We start from the raw sequence: 19,321 nt of genomic DNA on the forward strand, positions 1-19,321 counted from the left end.
TAGTATGCTGATTTGGCAGTTGTCCTACAAAACAGAACAGTTGGATATTTAAAATGGTAATAAAAAAGACAGTGCCACGATAATTAACTTCCACCCCCATAAACCAAGCTCTTTTCATACTACACCTTCCACCCAAGGCCACTTTAAAATTAAACCCAGCCTCTCATGACAGAAAGCATTTCCTTCACAGATTTTTCAAAGTGGAATTTTTGAGTAACAAAAAAGGACATTACATTTCAGTCACACTCAGTTCATCTATCATTATTCTATACACAGCCAAAGTATGACACCTTCCCCTCTCCCCCGCAAAAAAAAAAAAAAAAATCATACTCCACTTCTTAGATCTAAAATCCTTATTAGCAACTTCTGAAATCGGAACGCAGCCTTGACAGACTCCAGCTGCAGTTGCTCCATGACAGATGAAGTAGGACCTGCCAGAGCACCCTTACAGTACCTGGGACAAGTTAAAGTGTGCATGCTGAATTGATCTATGCACCAACCCACAGGACCAGAGACCAAAAAAAGAATAGATCCAGGGCTCTCTAACCTGAAATATATGAGCATTTCCTGTTGGAGCAGCATTTGTACTAGCAACAGAAAGGCCCACCCTCTTGAATACTGTAAGATAGTAGAATTAAAATCCTTTCCCCTGCTCCTCCTGGAAAACTTCTGCACAGCTCTTCATACCACCAGTTCCCTTAATTCCTTCTCTAACCTTCCTGAAGGACACTGCATGGCCCCACCAGGCTAACTGGCTAGCTCACAGGAGTAGTGCCAAGGTTTATGCTGGAGCTTACTGTGCCATGTTCTGCTTACTTCATCACAGGTCCCATGTGCTTTGGGCGGTTTTGGCATAAATCTACATGGTGAGAGAAGAAAGAGAGACAGCTGCCTCCCTCCATGGGCTTCTTCAACTAGTGACTCTGGAGGCTGAGCTGGCAGGTTTTCAAAAGGGCTATCTGGGCTGAGCAAGAAGCCTCTGTTCAAAACAGCCTAATAAAATTCTATTCATCTGCTCATTTGAGGAGAGTAATTTTTGTTTTGGACAGGAAAGTAAAAGGTTAGTCTTCACCACAAGAATAGTCAAGCAGATTTTGTGCTTGAGCATGTAATTTTTAATTATATTTCAAGGTTGACTTAAGATGCCTACCCCAAGATCTAAAATACAGTGGGACATATTTATTCCTTCTGTTCCAAAAGGCGCCCCTTCAACAACAAAAGGCCAAGAAGAATTGGTAACAGGATGATTTTAGCATCACCAAAAGGAAACAGGTTTGCTCCATGACAGCCATAACAGTACACATGTATTTAAAGATCCTGAGTAAAAAATATCATCCCACAATATTTTGCAAAACAGAAGAGATTAGTAAACTACAAACTTTAGAGTCTGTTACCTCTCGGCAATAACTATGAAAAGCAACATATGTCGCACGCCACCATAAAAGCTGATAGTAAAAACAGTACAAAGTGATATACATACCCTGGCTATTTTCGAAGTCTCCATTTTGCAAATGTAATAAGAAACAAGGTTAATACCAGAAATCATCTGTAATGGGAAACTACAAGTCCAAGATGACATAGCAAATGGGGCTGGCCAGTAAGGCACAAAAGCCTTCCTTTGCACATTGGCATCTTACAGGTTTGCAGCAAACAAACTCAACCAATGTCTGAAATGGGAAAAAATCGGCAGTCTTACTGTTTATATAGAAGGATTTTTTTTTTCCCTTTTACTGAAAAGTGATGGACATAAGGAAGGTGTTTGTGCGATAAAAAGATTCTGACAAACCTTCATTTACACACCAAGTTCTATTTTGTAATGTGGTGAGTGAAATGGGCAGCTGATTTATACTCTGGCTAGATGCAGGCAGACACGGTCATATTTTTCTAGACAGCTTTGCCAATGCAATTTGATCATGACCTGCACTGCCCTTGTTATTACAGTCCTGGATCTCATTTGGGGCAGAGAGAGACTGCCAATTGTGGCAAGGTGTGTGGGGTGTGCTGGCAATTTTAATAAAAGAGACTTTAGGAATTAGGATGAGACTAAACTCATTTTCACTTATAGCCAAAAGGGATTTGAACCCAGAAGTGCAAAGCCAGTGGCATTAACCTACTATACCACCTAGGGAGTTTAATACCTTGGCTTGTAATGTTTATATCTCTACTTAAGAGCTGGCACTCACATTTCTTCTGCTACTGTTTTCAAACCTAATTCCCCTCCTGACCTGGGCAATAGAAACAATTCAGAAAGCGTTGCAAATGACAAGAGACTGAGACAAAGCCTCTTAATTCAGTGGAAGTTAACATGAAAGGCAATCTAGGGACACATTTTATTTTACCTCTGAGAAACACAGTACGTTCCTTCTTACCAAACCTCCCTGTTAACTGAAGTACAGTTATGTCCCAAGGCTTGTATTCTTCTAGATGAAGCTGTTAAGTGGCTTCCCAAAGTAAGTGGCTTCAAAGGGACTGTGCTCCAAATGCCATGACCCCTTTAAAGCCAGCTGGTTTGTAAACCTGGCTCTTTTTCCTGTGCTCCCTACTCATGGGCCAACAGCACAGGGTTTTGGCACTCCCCCCACAATCATCCAAAACAGACTGTCTGCAGATTTAGGATAAGAGGGATTGTGTCGTCTTGTAAAGTTAGTCTCATTAAAGGGGACTCTCACTAATAACTGAAACTTATTGAAATGAAAGACTAATACAAAAGTACTTAGATTTCTCGTGAGAGGATGGTCTAGAATGATAATACGTAGTCCTGCCATGAGTGAAGGGGACTAGATGACCTCTCGAGGTCCCTTCCAGTCCTATGAGTCTATATTTGGAATTCTGTTAAAAGTCAGCAATTTTGTTTGAAAACTATGCAAATCACTAAATACTGCTCCTAGAACTTTCCCTTCTGCCACTGTAACCCAGAGAATCTTATGCAGTTGCAAACTCCATGGCAGGTCTAATAGCTAAACAGTCTGAAGAGAACATGACCATTGTTCAGCTATTAGCAATGTGCTAGTTTAATAAAACCTCTCAATTTGCACTGGTGCCCAAGTTACAAATCTTGCCACAATTCAACATTTTAAAAACTGTACACATGAATCAGTTACAATTATGCTGTCAATACAATAATCCTCTAGGTTGACAAAAGTTGGCCTATTATATTTTAAACAATAAAGGAATAGGAAATATAATAATATTCAGCATAAGATTTAACATTCTTATAGCTTCATTTGCTGATAGCATAACCATTTAGGCTTTTTTACATTTCCTAAATCTGATCCCATTTTAAGGAGCAAGAACAATTCAAGCAAATACAAATAAAAACAGAGTCATGTTACAGGCAGCAATAGTCAAGGACAAGAAGGCAATTGATTTGACAAATTTAAGGCCAGCTATTTATAGTTTGAAATATACTGTACTTTTTCATGGCACTTAAAACACCAAAAGTTAGCAGTGAGAGACAAAATTAAATAGGAGTATACAGATTTAAATGTATACTATATATACACACACATAACTTGTTTCTAAAATAGAATGTTTGTCAAGTTTTTCCTGCCCAGCTACAATTAGTTCTGAAAGATCATTTGTGTTTGGCTGCCATGCACACATCTTACGTAATGTCACTGTTTTACTCACTCTAGAGCAAACTGTGACTTGTTAAATCCAAAACAGACCACTCCTTAATTGGTTAAGTCACTAAGGATCATTGAATGCCCCAACGTTTTTTCCTTAAATACAGCTAAATTCAATTATTTCTCAAGAGAACAGCAAACACTTTCCTTAACAATTAGCATGCTGTTCTATTCTACAAAGCTCACTATTATACAAATCAGATTTTGGTCATGCAGCAACAGACCATCCTCACAATAATCTGTCTTGTATTTCAGTCAGTCTAGAAAAAAAGAAGCACTGTTCAATGTTTCACTAACAGGTCATCCTTGCCACTCCATACTCCAAGCTGACAACAGCAGGCTCAGCTTTTGACAACTCCTCCATGTATTCACTGTAGCGATTGTCTGCTGTGTTGCTGCCCTCTATAGTTCGAATGGAGTCATTCATAGGTAACAGAGGCGTCTCCTTCTTAAAGCACGGAGAATTTCTAAGTGCTGGTGAAACAGGATAGACAGACTGCAATGGTTCCTTAGTGAGGAGTTCTTCTGGTTGCCGGTTTCTTTGTTTCATTTTCTGAAATATAACAGGATCTATTAAAATTATTGTTCCTAGTACCCAGCATTTCCTGGGATAAAAATAAAAATTAGAAGCCAAGCTACTTAGACGACTTTCAACACACTTGTCCAAAGCCACGTCCTGACTGGCTGGTTTGGCCTTTTGAGCAACATCGTATCATATCATGTAACAGTACACCAACTCCCAGCTACGCAAAGTGGAGTTTTCAAAGTAGCTAGAGACACCGATTGTGTAAAAATCCTGTTAAGTACCTAATGTATAACAAAAACTAAAACAAACCAACCATTCCTCAACATTCAACCCAAGAATCTGACCACATAAGGAAGCCAAAACATTCCCTTTCAAAGCAGAGTATAATAAATTAAAATGGGTCAAGATTCAGTTGTGAATTTCCATGCAACTGTAGATAATTATTAAAAAAAAAAAATCAAGATGTTAGGAGAGAAAATATTTGAGATAATCTAAAATCTTGATATTCTAAAACATTAATTTACGGGCTTTAAAAAGGAGGTTTCAGATTACTTAATCTGGATCTGTGACATTATGACAGGATTAGCCTAACAGAATCCTTATGTTAAAAAACTTTGCTTCCCAAAGTATCACACATAGGAGGACAGAAACTTCAATTTGGCATTCCAAGATTTTTGCTACAAATAGCAACACTGATTTGTTCATTTGAGAACTTTGGATGGTTAATGACATTTTAATTTCAAGTTTTCAGCATCTTAATTGATGACTATGAAAAAGTTTAGTAAAATATACTTAATCAACCCTAAACCCTGCTTCACAAGTTTGTACTAGAATAAGTGACAATACTTAGCTACAATAGACTTGCCAGATAACAATTTAAAGGGCTGCACAAACAGCGACCTTGTGATGGTCACGCTAAGGGCATGTTGTGGCCTGTGGTAGGCTGACCCATCTCCAATTGGATCTATTCTAGTCCTTACAAATCCTGGCCGTATTTTGAAGAGACATCTTTCCCCGCACCCCAACTCCCCGATCTTCAGGTTACTGTAATGGTGGATATGGTGGAACTAAAGAAGAAAAGGACCAACAAAAGGCAGGGGTTGAGCATGAGTTAGATTACCCAATTGGAAGATCAGGAGAGAATGGAGGAGAGAGGAGGGAGGAAAAGCACCTGTGTCATATTAACAATGGCTTAGGTAACTAAAAGATTTCTGTTCTCCTTGGTTGAGATTATAGAGAAAGGATGCACAATTGTAAGGATGTGCGATTAGCCATACAGTACATATCTATCAGGGAGAGAATTTAACCAGCATTAAATGAACTGCTCTTCTGATGTGAGGCTTTTCCTGCTACCAAAGGACAATACACAGTACAACAGGAGGACAGAATCATTTCAGTTTAAGAGCAAAATGTTTGGAGCCTATATAATCTTGTATGACTACCCAATGCCCGCCCCCCCCCCCCACACACACACACACCAAAACCAATGCAAACTAAACTTTACTTTAAAAAAGCTACACATAATAAGTGCTGTGTCATATAAGGCGGCTATCAGTTTCATTGTTGTAGGATTATGAAAATGAATTTGTCCTTCAGGTTAGAGCTCAGAGTAAGTTTATTTCTTATTTACAATACTCACAGCTTCCAGTTCTTTAAAGTCTTTCTCCAGTTGTTTATTTTGTTCACTCATGGTCATGATGAGATTAAATACAGATTGCCTAGGGTGCATACTTCGGTCAAACTGATGGTACATATTTCTCCAAAACCTGTGTGTACCAAAACACAAAACTGTTTTAACAAGCCGGTCTAACAATAGAAGTGAAGCAAATATAATGTACCTAATGAAACTTACTTAAAATTGAAGGACACTGTGTTAGGCTCCAAGAGGACAAGTTTCTGAGAAAAATCTCGATTGTATAGAGGATTAAGATACTTCTTTTGTTCATCCAGAAGGAATGGCCATAAGGAATAAGTTTTCTCTTTCAGTCTTAAGGTAAGCAGAAATAAGGTCAAGACACTAACTGTGGGTGAAAAGTAGTAATACTAACTCTCAGTCTTACAGTTCACTTCAGTCAAAACAATAAATCCCAACTAGACTGTTGCTTTTCACCTCCACAATTGCCAGAAATGCAGTCATGAATTTAGAATGAGACAGACTATCCAGTTCTTCTATCCATCCATCTTGTGAATTTATAAAACTCCCTTTCACCCGGGTGGCCAAGCACCAAATATTCTTGGGATAATGGAAATTCTGAAACAGTTCTCACGTCACCAACTACTTCAAGAACATTTAACTTATTGTATACAATATAAGTAATAAATCTGAGACTGATTATTGTAGCCACCACCACATTCTCTATGAGACTTATAGTAACAAGATATATCATTACAGGGTGTAATCTTCCCCACTTTTTAAAGAAGACTTAATATAAGGCTCCTTGGACCTCTCTCCAGTCCCTGTGTCATACATCTTGAGCTCAATGACACCTATACCTCAGTTTTAGCCATATCCCAGGAATAAACAAAAATACTAATTTTATTATTGGGTTTAGAGTTAAATAGTGCTTTAGGAAACAATGCTTTGCATAGTTGCAAGAAATGACTCTGAAAGGGGGGAAAAAAGACTTGGGCACTTCAGATCACTGGACAAAATAGTAATAAATGTTCAGGGAGGAATAATTCTGAAGTAGAAGGAGAATGGGCTCTGACTTAAGTTTTTACCCCTCATTAACTTAAATCATTTTGGAAAAAAATACTGGGGGTGGGAAGTCTGAAAATACTTTCATTTTTCCCTTTATGAAATATGAGTACATGCGTTTTTCCTTTCAAAATTCGAAAGAGGTCTCAGACGTGTGAGAATCATTGGTGCTTTCCAATGCAGTTCAGCTACTTTTCCCCCCATTATAGATCATGTCTAGTTGCTTTTATTGAGAGTCCCAGCTGAAGATTTATACAAGTTCTTAGTTTACTGAAGTAAATGAAGAACATTTGCAATAAGTCAGCTTACTTTAGTTCTTCTCGCTCTTTTTGGCAGTTTCCAAGGAAGTTTCCAAATTGGCATGAATGGACGTGTTCATGGATCTGAAGGAGAAAAGCTTCATTGTATTCAAAGGCTTGTGGAAACTGCTCTGTGAGATGCCACACACCTTCTAAAAACTGAGTGAACACGGGAGAGATTTCCTTGGGGTCACCATCCAATTGACCACATCTACAAAAAGTTCCACAAAGACGTCAGAGAAATCCAGAAATTGTTTTTAAATGTGAACAAGCTTTTTAAAAACAAACAAACAAAAAAAACACCCACTGACAAAATCTTCTGCATTTATTTTGACTGGACAGTCAGGAAATACATTCATTTCAATAAGGTACATGTTTACGAACTGTAGGGCAACTCTATCCCAGATAAGTCATGATGTGGAAGGGCACTCCAGGACAAAACACCATGTTTTATGGACCTATCTGGCTAGAATAGCAGAGCCACAAAAGAGACAATTTTGTTTTCAATTTTTAATTTAATTAATGGGCTCAGCTTATGCAGCTCAAGAGAAACTGGCCTGGTTTTAGAGGAAAAATGGTGTCAAATTTGGCTTCTAAATCCATGTTGAGATAATCCTTCCTCTTCATCCTGAGTTTTCAGCATCACATAATAGACAGACAATTATATTTGTAGTGAATAATATACAACAGAAGGCTAGTTAAGTAGCTCTGTAACATCTGGTATTGTGATAGGCCTCAGTGCTACACATTCAGAATCTACCAACTTGAAATAATTGGTAGTCTCCCCACTGTCTTTGTCAGAGCAGATAGGGTATGTCTGCACTGCATCTAGGAGCGAGCATCCCAGTCCAGGTCCAGCGACTTCTGCAAGTGGGGCTCGTGCTAGTATGCTAAAAATAGCTATGTAGATAGTGCTTTGACATTGTGGCTTGGGCTCTGAAGCCTAGGGGTAGGTGGGGGGGCTTCAGAGCATGAGCTTCAGCCCAAGCCACAATGTCACACATCTATGCAGCTATATTTAGTGTGCTAGCACAAGTCAGTGGACAGGCTCACTCCCATATGCAGTGTAGCCATACCAGAGGTTTCCTAGGTGAACTATCATTGCTGGCAGGACTTTGCTCCAAAAGACCAAGAATAAAAAAAGACCAAAAAGAATTGGGAATTTACAGATCTGATAATAAATTATTAAATGTATATGGAGCTTATCAACGGAACATCTGACAATTAACAGCAATTATTTAAGTGGTATTTTCAAATTCATTAATATATTTTTCAAGAAAAAAAATACATTGCAACAAACTCAGCTTCCTTAGCCTACAGCACAACTTAGTTTCATATATTCTGAATGGCTGAAGAAAAGTTATGAATCAGTGCTGCAGTCTCTAAACACACATATGCAGCTCCAAGCTGTCAAACTCAATGAGTTAGATGCCCAATGACTACAGGATTGACAGTTCTAGGGCAACAAAAGTGAGGATCAGACACCACAGCGATGGACACCTATAAGAGCCTCAGTTGCTAACTTTTATCTGTTTTCTCTATTGTCATCCAATTCTTAGTAGCCCTGAAGTTTATATTTGTGATATGGAAACAAATTATCCCATGGGCATTTGAGTAAGCACCAGGTAACAAAACACACAGCTTGTTGCAGAGCTGGCTTACTCGGAGGCACAGAATCCTAGCAACGCTGCAGCAGAATTTAAGTATTAGAGGTTCCATTAAAAAAATATATGTGTATCAATGAAACAGTGATGCAGAATATTGAGCCCTGTTTAATCGCATATGCACAACTCAGTTGACAACTGACGTGACCATTGCACGAACTGGCAAATCTGTAAAATTCTACTTTAGTTGAAAAATGTTGTTTACCTGTCAGAAAATTTGTGTCCAAAAGAGATCCAGTCCTTCTCTATCAAAACCTAGAAGAGAGAGGCATCAGATGTAAAGAAATTATGAACTTCTAGATCTGTGCATTTATACTGACAGATCAACTATCTATAGGTTTTGTTTTTATTTGAATTTATTCACTGTGTGTTACTGCACTTTACACCACTTTGCATTTCTTTTGGTTTCTTGGCATAGTCTTCAATACCTTCAAGGACCCTCTCAAAGGACAGCTGAATGAATACATTTGTAACAACTCTGAAAACTTGGTTTCCATTTTTTTAAAAAGTTTCATTGTTAGTCGACTCAACTGTCTGCCTGATAATCATTATAGTGGCTATGTTAAACCAACTCCACTTTTTAGAGTAAAATAGAGCCCCATTAATTCACATAAGTGACTGGGAGACAGATGGTTAATAGCTGATGTTTGCAAATTAGCGAGTAGGTGAACAAAAATGCAAGATGCATGCATTACCATATGTACTTTGTCAACGGTAGTTTAATTTATAATACATAACAGTATCATAGTAAAATATAATTTAGTACATTTTGTAATAATAAAATCTTGGTAACGTTAGGAATGTAGGGACTGCCCGATCAGATCAGATTGGCATCCTGCCTGAGAGTGGCCAATACCAAGTACTTCAAGGGGGGGGGGGCGGGGGTGAGGGGGGGGGAGAAGAGAGAGGAAATCGCTAAATCCTATAATTGTGCTTTATAAAATAATATGCCCATAGCAGAAGTTCCTTCCTGGCCCCAAGCATTTATCAGTAGTTATATATCCCCCACCTTTTCATCCTTACTGACTACGGATGTTCTCATTAGCCATACAAATAGCTAATCCTTTTTTTGAATCTGACTAAACTCTTGGCCTCAGTGATATTTGTGGCTGTGAGTGCCACGTTACTCACTCGTGTTCTACTAATTTTAAAAGTTGCCTTTTAAAATTCACTGTATCTCCTGTATTGAGAACACGTAAGTAGAAGTGCTTTTCCTACTGATTTTCCTACTCTTTTTGAATATCCCTACTTTATCTCCTCTTATTCTTCATCTCCTCTCTAAACTAGGATGTCCATATCTTCTCATTCATACTGTAGTCTCTCCATGCACCTAATCATGGGTCACTCTCTTTCTAAATCTTTTCTATTTCATCTTTTTTAGGAAAGAGTGACCAGAACTGAACAGTGTTCCGAGTCATCACACTAGTATCTGCCACAAAATCTTTGCTGAGAGATCCCAATAATTTTTGGTTCAGATTATAAAGCATGAGATTTAGGGTGCATGGATTAGCAAATTACTACTATAGTTTAAGCACTTTAGAATTGTAACATTTCATAGGCAATGCTTTAGAATCCTGGTGACTATAACCTCAATCCTGGGATATTTATCTTACCTGCAGGTGTCTAAGGAACTCTATAGTACTGCTGTTTATAAATTAGGTTCCATACATAATTACTCTAAATACACACTTTGCTGTTCATGGACTGTTTTGATTAAGGGTATACATCTCTTTTTTAGAAATACATTAAACTATATGGAAAAAGAATGAAGATTTCTGTGCATCATTTTTGTTTTGTTACAAAAGGCATTGGTTTATGCTGTTACGCTGCACGCTTAGGATTCTTAGATTTAGGGTGTGAGAATAAAAAGAACCATCTAGTTGTATGAGTAGATGCTTACCATGAAGCCTTTGATGGTTCTGTAATATGAATCCAACAAGAGAGATCCAAGGGAACAAACTTGGGAAGTCCTGTCCCACCCATCAGAGCAATGAACTAGCACAGTTGCATTTTCAACTGCTATTGCCTGTAAAGTGGAAAACAAAGCCTAGCAATGCGTGTTCCAAAAAGAGGTAAGTTTCTAGGTAAATTCAAAACCTTATTTTATTCCAAACCTACATCACAGCCCATTTTTAACGGCAGCACTTGAAGCTCATCTGGCAATACACACAGAAATTATTGTATTTGTGAAAATATGCTGCATTCAGTTAAAGCTGGGATCTCCCCTATGCAATGCTATAATGCTCCCCATAAAGATCACAAGATCCAGTTTCCTGCTTGCCCATTGAAGGGGCAAGAACTATTAACGTGATTTCTCATTTTATTTTCCACCTTCCACCGCTTCCAAGAAGTTAAAGTACCCAGAAGCATCTACAGTTTCAACGGACTGCTAGGAAAAAGCCTGACTACACATCCCAGAAATCGAAAGCAAATAAGGACTGCTCAGCTTTTTTTTTTTTTTTTTTTTAAATCCTCTGTCTACTCCACCCCTCAAGAATACGGAGGCATGTGGAGCAAGTAGCTTGGACTCAGGACTTGTCTACACTACAAGTTATGTTGCTCAGAGGTATGAATAAGCCACCCCCCTGAGTGATGTAAGTTACACCCACATAACTGCCAGTGTGGACAGTGTTATGTCAATGGGAAACCTTCTCCTGGTGCCATAACTACCACGTCTCGCGGAGGTGGTTTTATTATGCCAGCGGGAGAGCTCTCTCCCATTGGCATAGAGTGTCTTCACCAAAGGCCCTACAGCTGCACCACTGTAGTACTTCTAGTGTAATCTAGCCCTCAGTCAAATAGGAATTTATGCCTCATTCGTCTAATCATTTGCAGGTCACGTTTAAGAGATGTGCCAGCATTCTAACCTCTAAATAGCCCCAAGCCTCAAGTACTATTTCAGCTAGTAGAAAGTTCTGAGACAAGAATTAGTGCTTCACAAAATACAAAAAAAGTATTTTCTACTTTTTATGAGCCTCATATATGTGTGATTGTGCCAGATTCACATGCACTGAGACACGTCTTTCCACAGAGCTCTATCAGCAGCATCCCACAGCATAAATATATGTTTCTAACATGCCAAAAAAGTACACACTTCATGAATTCATCCATAGATGAAGTCGTGCATGTTAGATTTAGCAGATAATAGATAAAACAGCATACAGTAAAGAATGCCTCAAGGTGACAAAGACTGCAAGGCGTAAACACCTCAGAAAAGCACCAGGTACATTAAGAGCCCCAGCACACTGACATCCCTACTTAGAGGTTGATACCCCTCTTAAAAAGTGACCTGCAAATATTTAGATGTTAAAGAGAGTGGCGTACATATAGATTTGTTCTAATGAACAAGGGCACTGAGCATACAACCACTTCAACCTACCCTTTCCCTGCCCACTAATTCACGTCCCCCAAAGTCACAATCAATCAGCTATCTATTCCAGTGTCACACTAACATGTTGTTCTGTGACAAAGGTATCACAGAACATCACTTGTAGCAGCCTATAAATGAGTCAGGGTTTTAATTATTATATGATGTGGATTTGCAGAGATTTTATATCTCAAGAGATAACAAAAGTAGCTGGTTTAAAGCTGCAAACCACACCATGTAATAAAAAAAGTTGCTTACCCTATCCCTATAGGTCAGCGCCAGTGCAGTTCTTTGATAGCTGTGTATCAGAGTATGTTGGGGGGGACTCTGAATAGGAACTGGCTGATTTGACTCTGAAAAGACTTGAACTAAAAGGAAAGAAAGAAGTAAAGTTAGAGTTGTGGGACTGGTCCCCTGCTCACCCCTACTACGTGGAACACTAAGAACATTTAGCTTCCTGCATCCCCATATTCATATATTTGCAGGTCAGGTGATCTCTAAACTACGGCTACCTAGCATAAAACTTGGGTAACCTAACATCCTTTCTTCACACTGGTAGATGGGCAGCCTTCAGAGAAACCTAAAGTATTCGGAGGCACATCTGTTCTCTCGAAATGTACAGAAACATGTTCTGTTTGCACAATGATGTACTTGGTGTGCAGTTATTTCTAACATAATTAAGATTAATAGTGAAGCAAAATATCAACCACTGAGACTATAGCAGCAGCAGCAGCCATCCCCAGTTTATACCTGATAGAATGGTGACAGGCAGAACCATACTTTTCAATCACCATCCCTCCCCCAGAGAAAGAAGGAGCATATGAATTACTTTGGCTAAGATGATAGCAGCATCCAATACAGCTTTGATATGACGCAGCCAGCCAGAGTTCTCCAAACCAGACAAGAAACTGTTGACAGACAAAGCTTTTGTACCACTAACTGAAATAGAAAGAAAAAAGCCATTAAAACTTTCTATGGAGCTGTAGCTCTCTAGGTGGCAAAAAATAAAATAATTACAGGCTGATAATCCCCAGAGTTTAAAAATCTATTTGAATTATTCTCCTCTTTTGGTAAAAGTCTAAGATTCCGAATGTTTCAGAAATGCAAACGAGAGTAATAAATACAATTTTTCATCTAAAATAGATCTTGCAGATATCTGATCATGAGTTACAGAAGTGAAGAGATACTAAGTCACCAGTGTGGTCAAAATGTAATGACAACATTCAAGGAAATAGGATTAGTGGCTCCCAGTAGGAAGAGCTACCTAACCTAAGAGAGGAAGGACAGCACAAGATAAACATGCCACAATCCCAACAGCCTATCAAAAATATTTATCCAGGGAATAAATCACATAACCAGACAATGATTACTCCAGTAAATCACTTTATTTAAATGATAAAGTAAATGTAGTGCTTGTATAGTGCAACGAACTGACGACCTTGGACAGTGAAGCCCTTTGTGTATCTGCAGAACAGATGCACTGCCGCTTCCTTACTATAAGCTCCTCCATATTGCCTCACTAATGTACCTCAGATGTGATACTGGTGGCAGTGGGGGAGGGAAATTAAGGGGAAATCATTAATAGGAGAGGGTAGTTCACCCTCAAATCATTCTGATTTCTCTCCTATCTTCCGAGAGTATCAAATGGGTGCTTCATTGCTATTGAACGTGAAGGACTATTGTTTTTTTTGTGATGTGGACAATTGTCAGTCCACAAGAAACAGGACTTAGGACATCAAGTAATCATAAGACAGTAATAACTTTTTGCCTGTAATTCACTTTGAATCACACACATAACTCTGACTGCCAACCAACCAATCTGGCTTGAACCAGGTCATGTAAATCAAAATAGTTTTGCACTGTTGATACTAGCTGATTGAGAGGTCTGGCCATCAAAAAAGATGAAACAGTTACCCACGTGGCTACCACAAGATCACATGACCATGTGAGTTAAGAGAATTTTTAGCAGAGAGCGAGTGAAGATGTAGCACAGTTAGTGCAAAATCAATCCTTTTAGAACTGGTCTCCGATTTCGGAGTGTGAAAGTAAGTGTAGGTACATTTTATAGCACTCAGATGTCAGAGTATTTTATTTGTGAGTACAGTCAAGAATTGCAACATTTATGTCCTATTGAAAAATCAGGGGTAATACATGCATGTTATAAACCCCAATGGTTTTCTCCCGTAAACCATCTGACATGCTAACAGAATTTTCCCACTTCCACCCAAGACACATTACACGTTAAGGAAAATAGTTTAAGACAAATGACTGAGAATTCATAAGAACTCATTGCCAAGGAATTGTGATTAAAACTAGCACCTACCCCTCAGAAGTCCATAACAGACATTACATTCACTGCTGTCGGTAACAAAGTTTGGAAGTTCCTTGGTGTTTTGCATAGACTAACATTAATAGACCAATGATGTGAGATGGTCACTTATCCTATTTTTAATCATACTCTGTTACCCAACAGAACAAAAAACATACCTTCTAAAAGTTTCTGCAGGCTGGATCTCATTACGTGAATGTTTTCAATTCCAACAAACTGGAATCTAATGTTAGCATAGTTGTCTTCATTTTCATAGCCTTTACCTGCTGCTCTGTTTGCCATTGCATTAAGCTTAGTGGAAGAAAACGCAAATATTTAAAACCAGGAGTTAAAAACTAAATTGTACAATCAAAATATAGATTAAGTAACCAAGCATCTTCAGCAGGACACTCGGTTAAAAAACAAAACTAGCACACATATACCAAACATCCTTCTGGATATCAGATTTGTGGCAGACTAATCTGAAAGGATTACTCTGACAGGAGGATGACACAACATGTAGGGGGGATATGATACATAGAAGACTATGAAAAGTAAAAACAATCAGATCATGTTGAGAGCTGACAAATCTGAATACTATATCCTAATTCTCCTTTCCCCAAATCATAATTGCTTATTTGAAAGATGCCACATCGTAATTAGCCTAAAAGAAAAAAAGTTAGTACTATGAAGTGTTAGGATACCTGAGGTGTGTAATTTGAAGGGGAAAAAAGATCAGTGTAATATGATATCTACAAAATTATGAGGTACAAAAACAACTCCAACTGGGCTGGCTCCATTTCACTCAACAAGTGAGCACTTTTTTTGGAGGCTCCCCTCTTGTGCTCCAGAATCTAATGTTTTACAATTAAAGTTGAATCTTCTAGTCCTTATGATCAAATAAATTTAAAAATAAGAACTTCCGAGTGGAACCAACAAATGTATCTGCCAAAGTCTGCAACAATGGCTCCAATAAGTATCAGCTGCACCACTCTCCTCAGTGTAGTCCTAATGCTGAACTTTAAGAGCTGATCAGATATGATTAACTATTTTATTGTTAACCAAAACACGTAAAAAAGAGAGGAGATCTACAGTCTACTTTAAGCAACGTCTCATTTTGATAACAGATATGGGTGGAGTTTGCTTATAAGCAGAGTTTAGGAAATAATCACCACTTGATATGCCCACCCCTTAATCTGATTAGTGACCAAAGAAGTAAAGATGTAGTAATGTGAAATTGCTTACTGAAATGTGGTATCTAAACAAACTCTAGGGCTTGAAAACTGTCCTGCAGATGCTCCCTCTAGGTTTTACAATTTCTGTCTCTTAATTTCTCCATGCTCCATTGAGGCATACTCACTATAATTCTACCGGTGTGCGCTTGGTTTGTTTGGGTTTTTAAAAACAGCCCTCCAGCTCCACATCCAATGTTATTATAAAATTCAGATCAATGTTACACATTTCATCCCAGTTAGATAGTTAAAAGAAGTTTTAAAACTCAGGGTCTAAAAAAATGGGTGCCCAAATTTGACTCCTAAATCTATGTTTAGGCAGCTAAATAAGTGGCCTAATTTTCACAAGTGCTGAACACCCAACAGCTCTCACTGACTTCAATGGGAGCTATGAGTGCTCAGCACCTTTTAAAACAACAACATTTATTGCTTGAATATGGAGTCTTGCACTGTAGGCACCCATTTTTAAAAATCTTCACCCAAGTTCCTAAGTGAAATGTGTGTTTTGTTTTGGTTAGCTGCCTGAATAAGAAGAGTTACCAAACTCATCTCACATAGATCATGATCATCATATGAAACAGTAATACTTTTGGTCATCAACTGGGACAATTCTGAATCAATGATCTAGAGCAGGGGTTCTCAACCTCTCTCTTTCTGAGGCCCTCCCAATATGCTATAAAAACTCAATGGCCCACCTGTGCCACAACTGTTTTTCTGCATATCCCGTAGATTAAAAGCCACTGTCGGCATTAGGGGGTAGCAAGCAGGGCAATTGCCCGGGCACGCCACAGGGGGCCCCGCAAAGCTAAAATGCTCAGGCTTTGGCTTCAGCCCCGCATAGCAGGGCTTGGGCTTTCTGCCCTGGGCCCCAGTAATTCTAATGCCGGCCCTACCCTCTGGTTTATTTTGGCGGACCCCCTAAAACCTGCTTGCAGATCCTCTAGGGGCCTCAGAACCCTGATTGAGAACCGATGCTGTAGAGATTAAATAGCATGATACAGCATACGCCCAACACCTGAGCCACATAGTGCCCCCAACGGCACTTCCGTATGTATAAAATGATCAAGTAAAAGGTATTTAAGATGAACCCTAAGCTGCAACCCTGACAAAGGTACATACCTTAGGTCGAGTGTCCATGACATACATGTAGTGACGAGCGGGGTTGGCTATACTGATTGCATGCAGCATATTTTCATCCTCCAGACACCTGGCACTGAAACCTGAGAGAGGTTGACTGCATCTGCAAATGGCAGCCTAGTACAGAAAACAAAGAATCGGATAGCAACAGTATATTAAGTAACACCTCTAAAAGAATGCTTTAGATGTGTATTCTATAGAGCTGAAACAGAGTAAATTCTTTTATTTGGCAGACTATGAAGTGAAAGATAAGCTAAGAACTGAAGCAAAGATGCTCTAACTTTTTACATCAAAGTACACTTTTATAGTAGACCTTAAATTTAAGTCCCTGACTGCTGTTCATGGACTTCGAAGATCACATGGCACTTTGATAGTGTAAAGGTTTACCAAATTTTGGAAATAAGCCCAAAGATCTTAGACATCTGTTTACTTCCTAAAAAAAATTAAGTTTAACACACATATCCATTTTTCTTAAAATAAATGCCTGTCTCATGTGTGTACACTCTCAGGATGTTTTCTATTGAATTATTCTCTCCCTAAATACAAGATGAATCCACAATCATTTTGTTCTCTTCTACACATCGCTCAATCTCCAGCCTGGCCAATATAAAAACTGTAGTTCTCTCTTTGACAGCAGTGTTCTTTGAGGGGTGTATCACACATTCCCTGACAGGTAACACCCACAAATACATCCACTCTGTGGATACAACCGGCAGTTGCCTATGTGTAGCTTTACAATACTGGCCCTTCAGAAACTGCTGAACTCACGGGAGCAGTTGACATAACTGCTATTCCCTCGGATATATATCAGGATTGAGATTGACTGCTGCTGCTCCATACAAACAACGCTCCTCTATGGAGTTCCACAGGACTTGATTTTCTCTCTTCCTGCCCTTCCTCCCTCTTTAACAAAATATTTCCATGGTTCACAGCATTTTGGAACAAAAAGATTTTATTCTTGACATTCCAAAAAGTATAAAAAACACAGAGGATCTGATCATCAGCTAATCTTAAAGGCCCTATTTTTGGAACTTTTAAGAGATTCAAATGACTAGTGAAGAATTTTACAGTTGGCTAAGGATGACCTAAGCATCTCATTAGCCATCAGCAGTGTCAGAGATTAAGGAACTAGGATTGTTCTATTAACCTGGGTTATTATACTTACCTCCCTATCTTTCCTGGACCAATGGCATCTGCTGAGAAATAGTTTTAGCCTACTTGTGCTGAAAGGAAATTAGACTGTACCTCTTTATCTCTGTGATAATATGATAACACTGGGAATCTTCCTTTGCTTCTAAATTTGGAGCTACCAACGATTACGGGCTTGCTTGCAGTTCTGGGAACATAAAGTTCTCTGGGATAGGATTCACAAATCTGCAGGACAAAATAAATGTATAATGTAAGTGTTTCATTTACAGACTACATCAAATCTGGTGCAAGATTTCTAACAGTGGACTGCTGTCCTTGCATGAATCATGACAGCTTTGTGGATAAGAAGGTGGTTATAGCAGGGCTAGATAACACAGAGGTAAAAACACTTGCACCTGTCATACAGAAATATGCCCATAATCTTTCCTAATGTACACACACCAGAAGTGATACATGGATTAAAAGGTATGAAACAATGAAATCAAAATCATACACTGTGGAAGGGGACTGAGACATCAGTGTACAGTCTATCAAAATGAGACCACAGAGAATAATTCCACAGTAGTAGTATAGAAAGATCACACCCCTTGCACCTATCCCCGACTTCACTTATGCAAGGGTAGGCTTCTCCCTCACTGAACAACAGGATTTCCATTGCTTACCCTCAAAATAGGACTGTCATTGAGGGAAAATGAGAAAGAAACCATGCTATCCAAAGACTATCCCAACGTCAAAAAACCGAACGGGGAGGGAGAGAGTAGGCTCTCCCATCTTCCGCATCCTTTCACTTTATGCAGCAAACTCATGACTCAAAGGGTATGTGGTTTGCAAGGCACTGCAGATAGCGTGTTGGCCTGGAATCTGAGGTTATGAAATCAAATAGGCATAAAAATAAACATGTTTCCTCCACAGCAACAGATTCTCTAGTATCCTTTACCTCATAATCACGATTAGCATCGGACAACTGCCAGTTAGAGTTTGGCACTCCCATCCGCTTGTATTCTTCTGCAAGGTCAATGAGCTGCCAGCCTTGCAGCCGCTTAGACTCATTTTGTTTTGGATTGTAAGAGAAGGCATACAGTTCATCGTAGCTTGCTAAAGGAAACAAGAAAATAAGATATTATGCATGGAATCAGATCCCAGTGTCATTATTGTCAGAAAAAGGGCAGGAATAGTTGAATTCATCATCTGATGATTATCTTTGTAGTTCTGTAACAGGGCAAGATATTTTATAAACATTCATGGTGGGTAAACTTTTCAAAAATGCCTAAGTCACTTAGACTAAGCCACTTTGGTGCTTTTGAAATATTTTACT

At 38.8% G+C, this 19,321-nt stretch overlaps 1 protein-coding gene across 4 annotated transcripts in view; it reads right to left on the reverse strand.

The window, feature by feature from the left end:
- Nucleotides 1–1,080: 1,080 nt before the first annotated feature.
- Nucleotides 1,081–19,321, reverse strand: part of MTMR6 (myotubularin related protein 6) — a 31,150-nt gene continuing 12,909 nt past the window's right edge. For all 4 annotated transcript variants that reach the window (XM_043530934.1, XM_037891307.2, XM_043530940.1 and 1 more), the window contains 11 exons: nucleotides 18,944–19,101; nucleotides 18,103–18,231; nucleotides 16,840–16,974; nucleotides 14,668–14,800; nucleotides 13,010–13,119; nucleotides 10,714–10,839; nucleotides 9,019–9,068; nucleotides 7,160–7,360; nucleotides 6,005–6,139; nucleotides 5,792–5,918; nucleotides 1,081–4,179 (listed from right to left, as the gene is read on the reverse strand). In XM_043530934.1, the coding sequence (XP_043386869.1) occupies nucleotides 3,919–4,179; nucleotides 5,792–5,918; nucleotides 6,005–6,139; nucleotides 7,160–7,360; nucleotides 9,019–9,068; nucleotides 10,714–10,839; nucleotides 13,010–13,119; nucleotides 14,668–14,800; nucleotides 16,840–16,974; nucleotides 18,103–18,231; nucleotides 18,944–18,997 (1,461 nt within the window). In that variant the 5' untranslated portion in view covers nucleotides 18,998–19,101 and the 3' untranslated portion in view covers nucleotides 1,081–3,918. The remainder of the gene's footprint in view (nucleotides 4,180–5,791; nucleotides 5,919–6,004; nucleotides 6,140–7,159; nucleotides 7,361–9,018; nucleotides 9,069–10,713; nucleotides 10,840–13,009; nucleotides 13,120–14,667; nucleotides 14,801–16,839; nucleotides 16,975–18,102; nucleotides 18,232–18,943; nucleotides 19,102–19,321) is intronic.

This window comes from Chelonia mydas, chromosome 1 (genome assembly GCF_015237465.2).
Source record: "Chelonia mydas isolate rCheMyd1 chromosome 1, rCheMyd1.pri.v2, whole genome shotgun sequence".
NCBI lineage: Eukaryota > Metazoa > Chordata > Testudines > Cheloniidae > Chelonia > Chelonia mydas.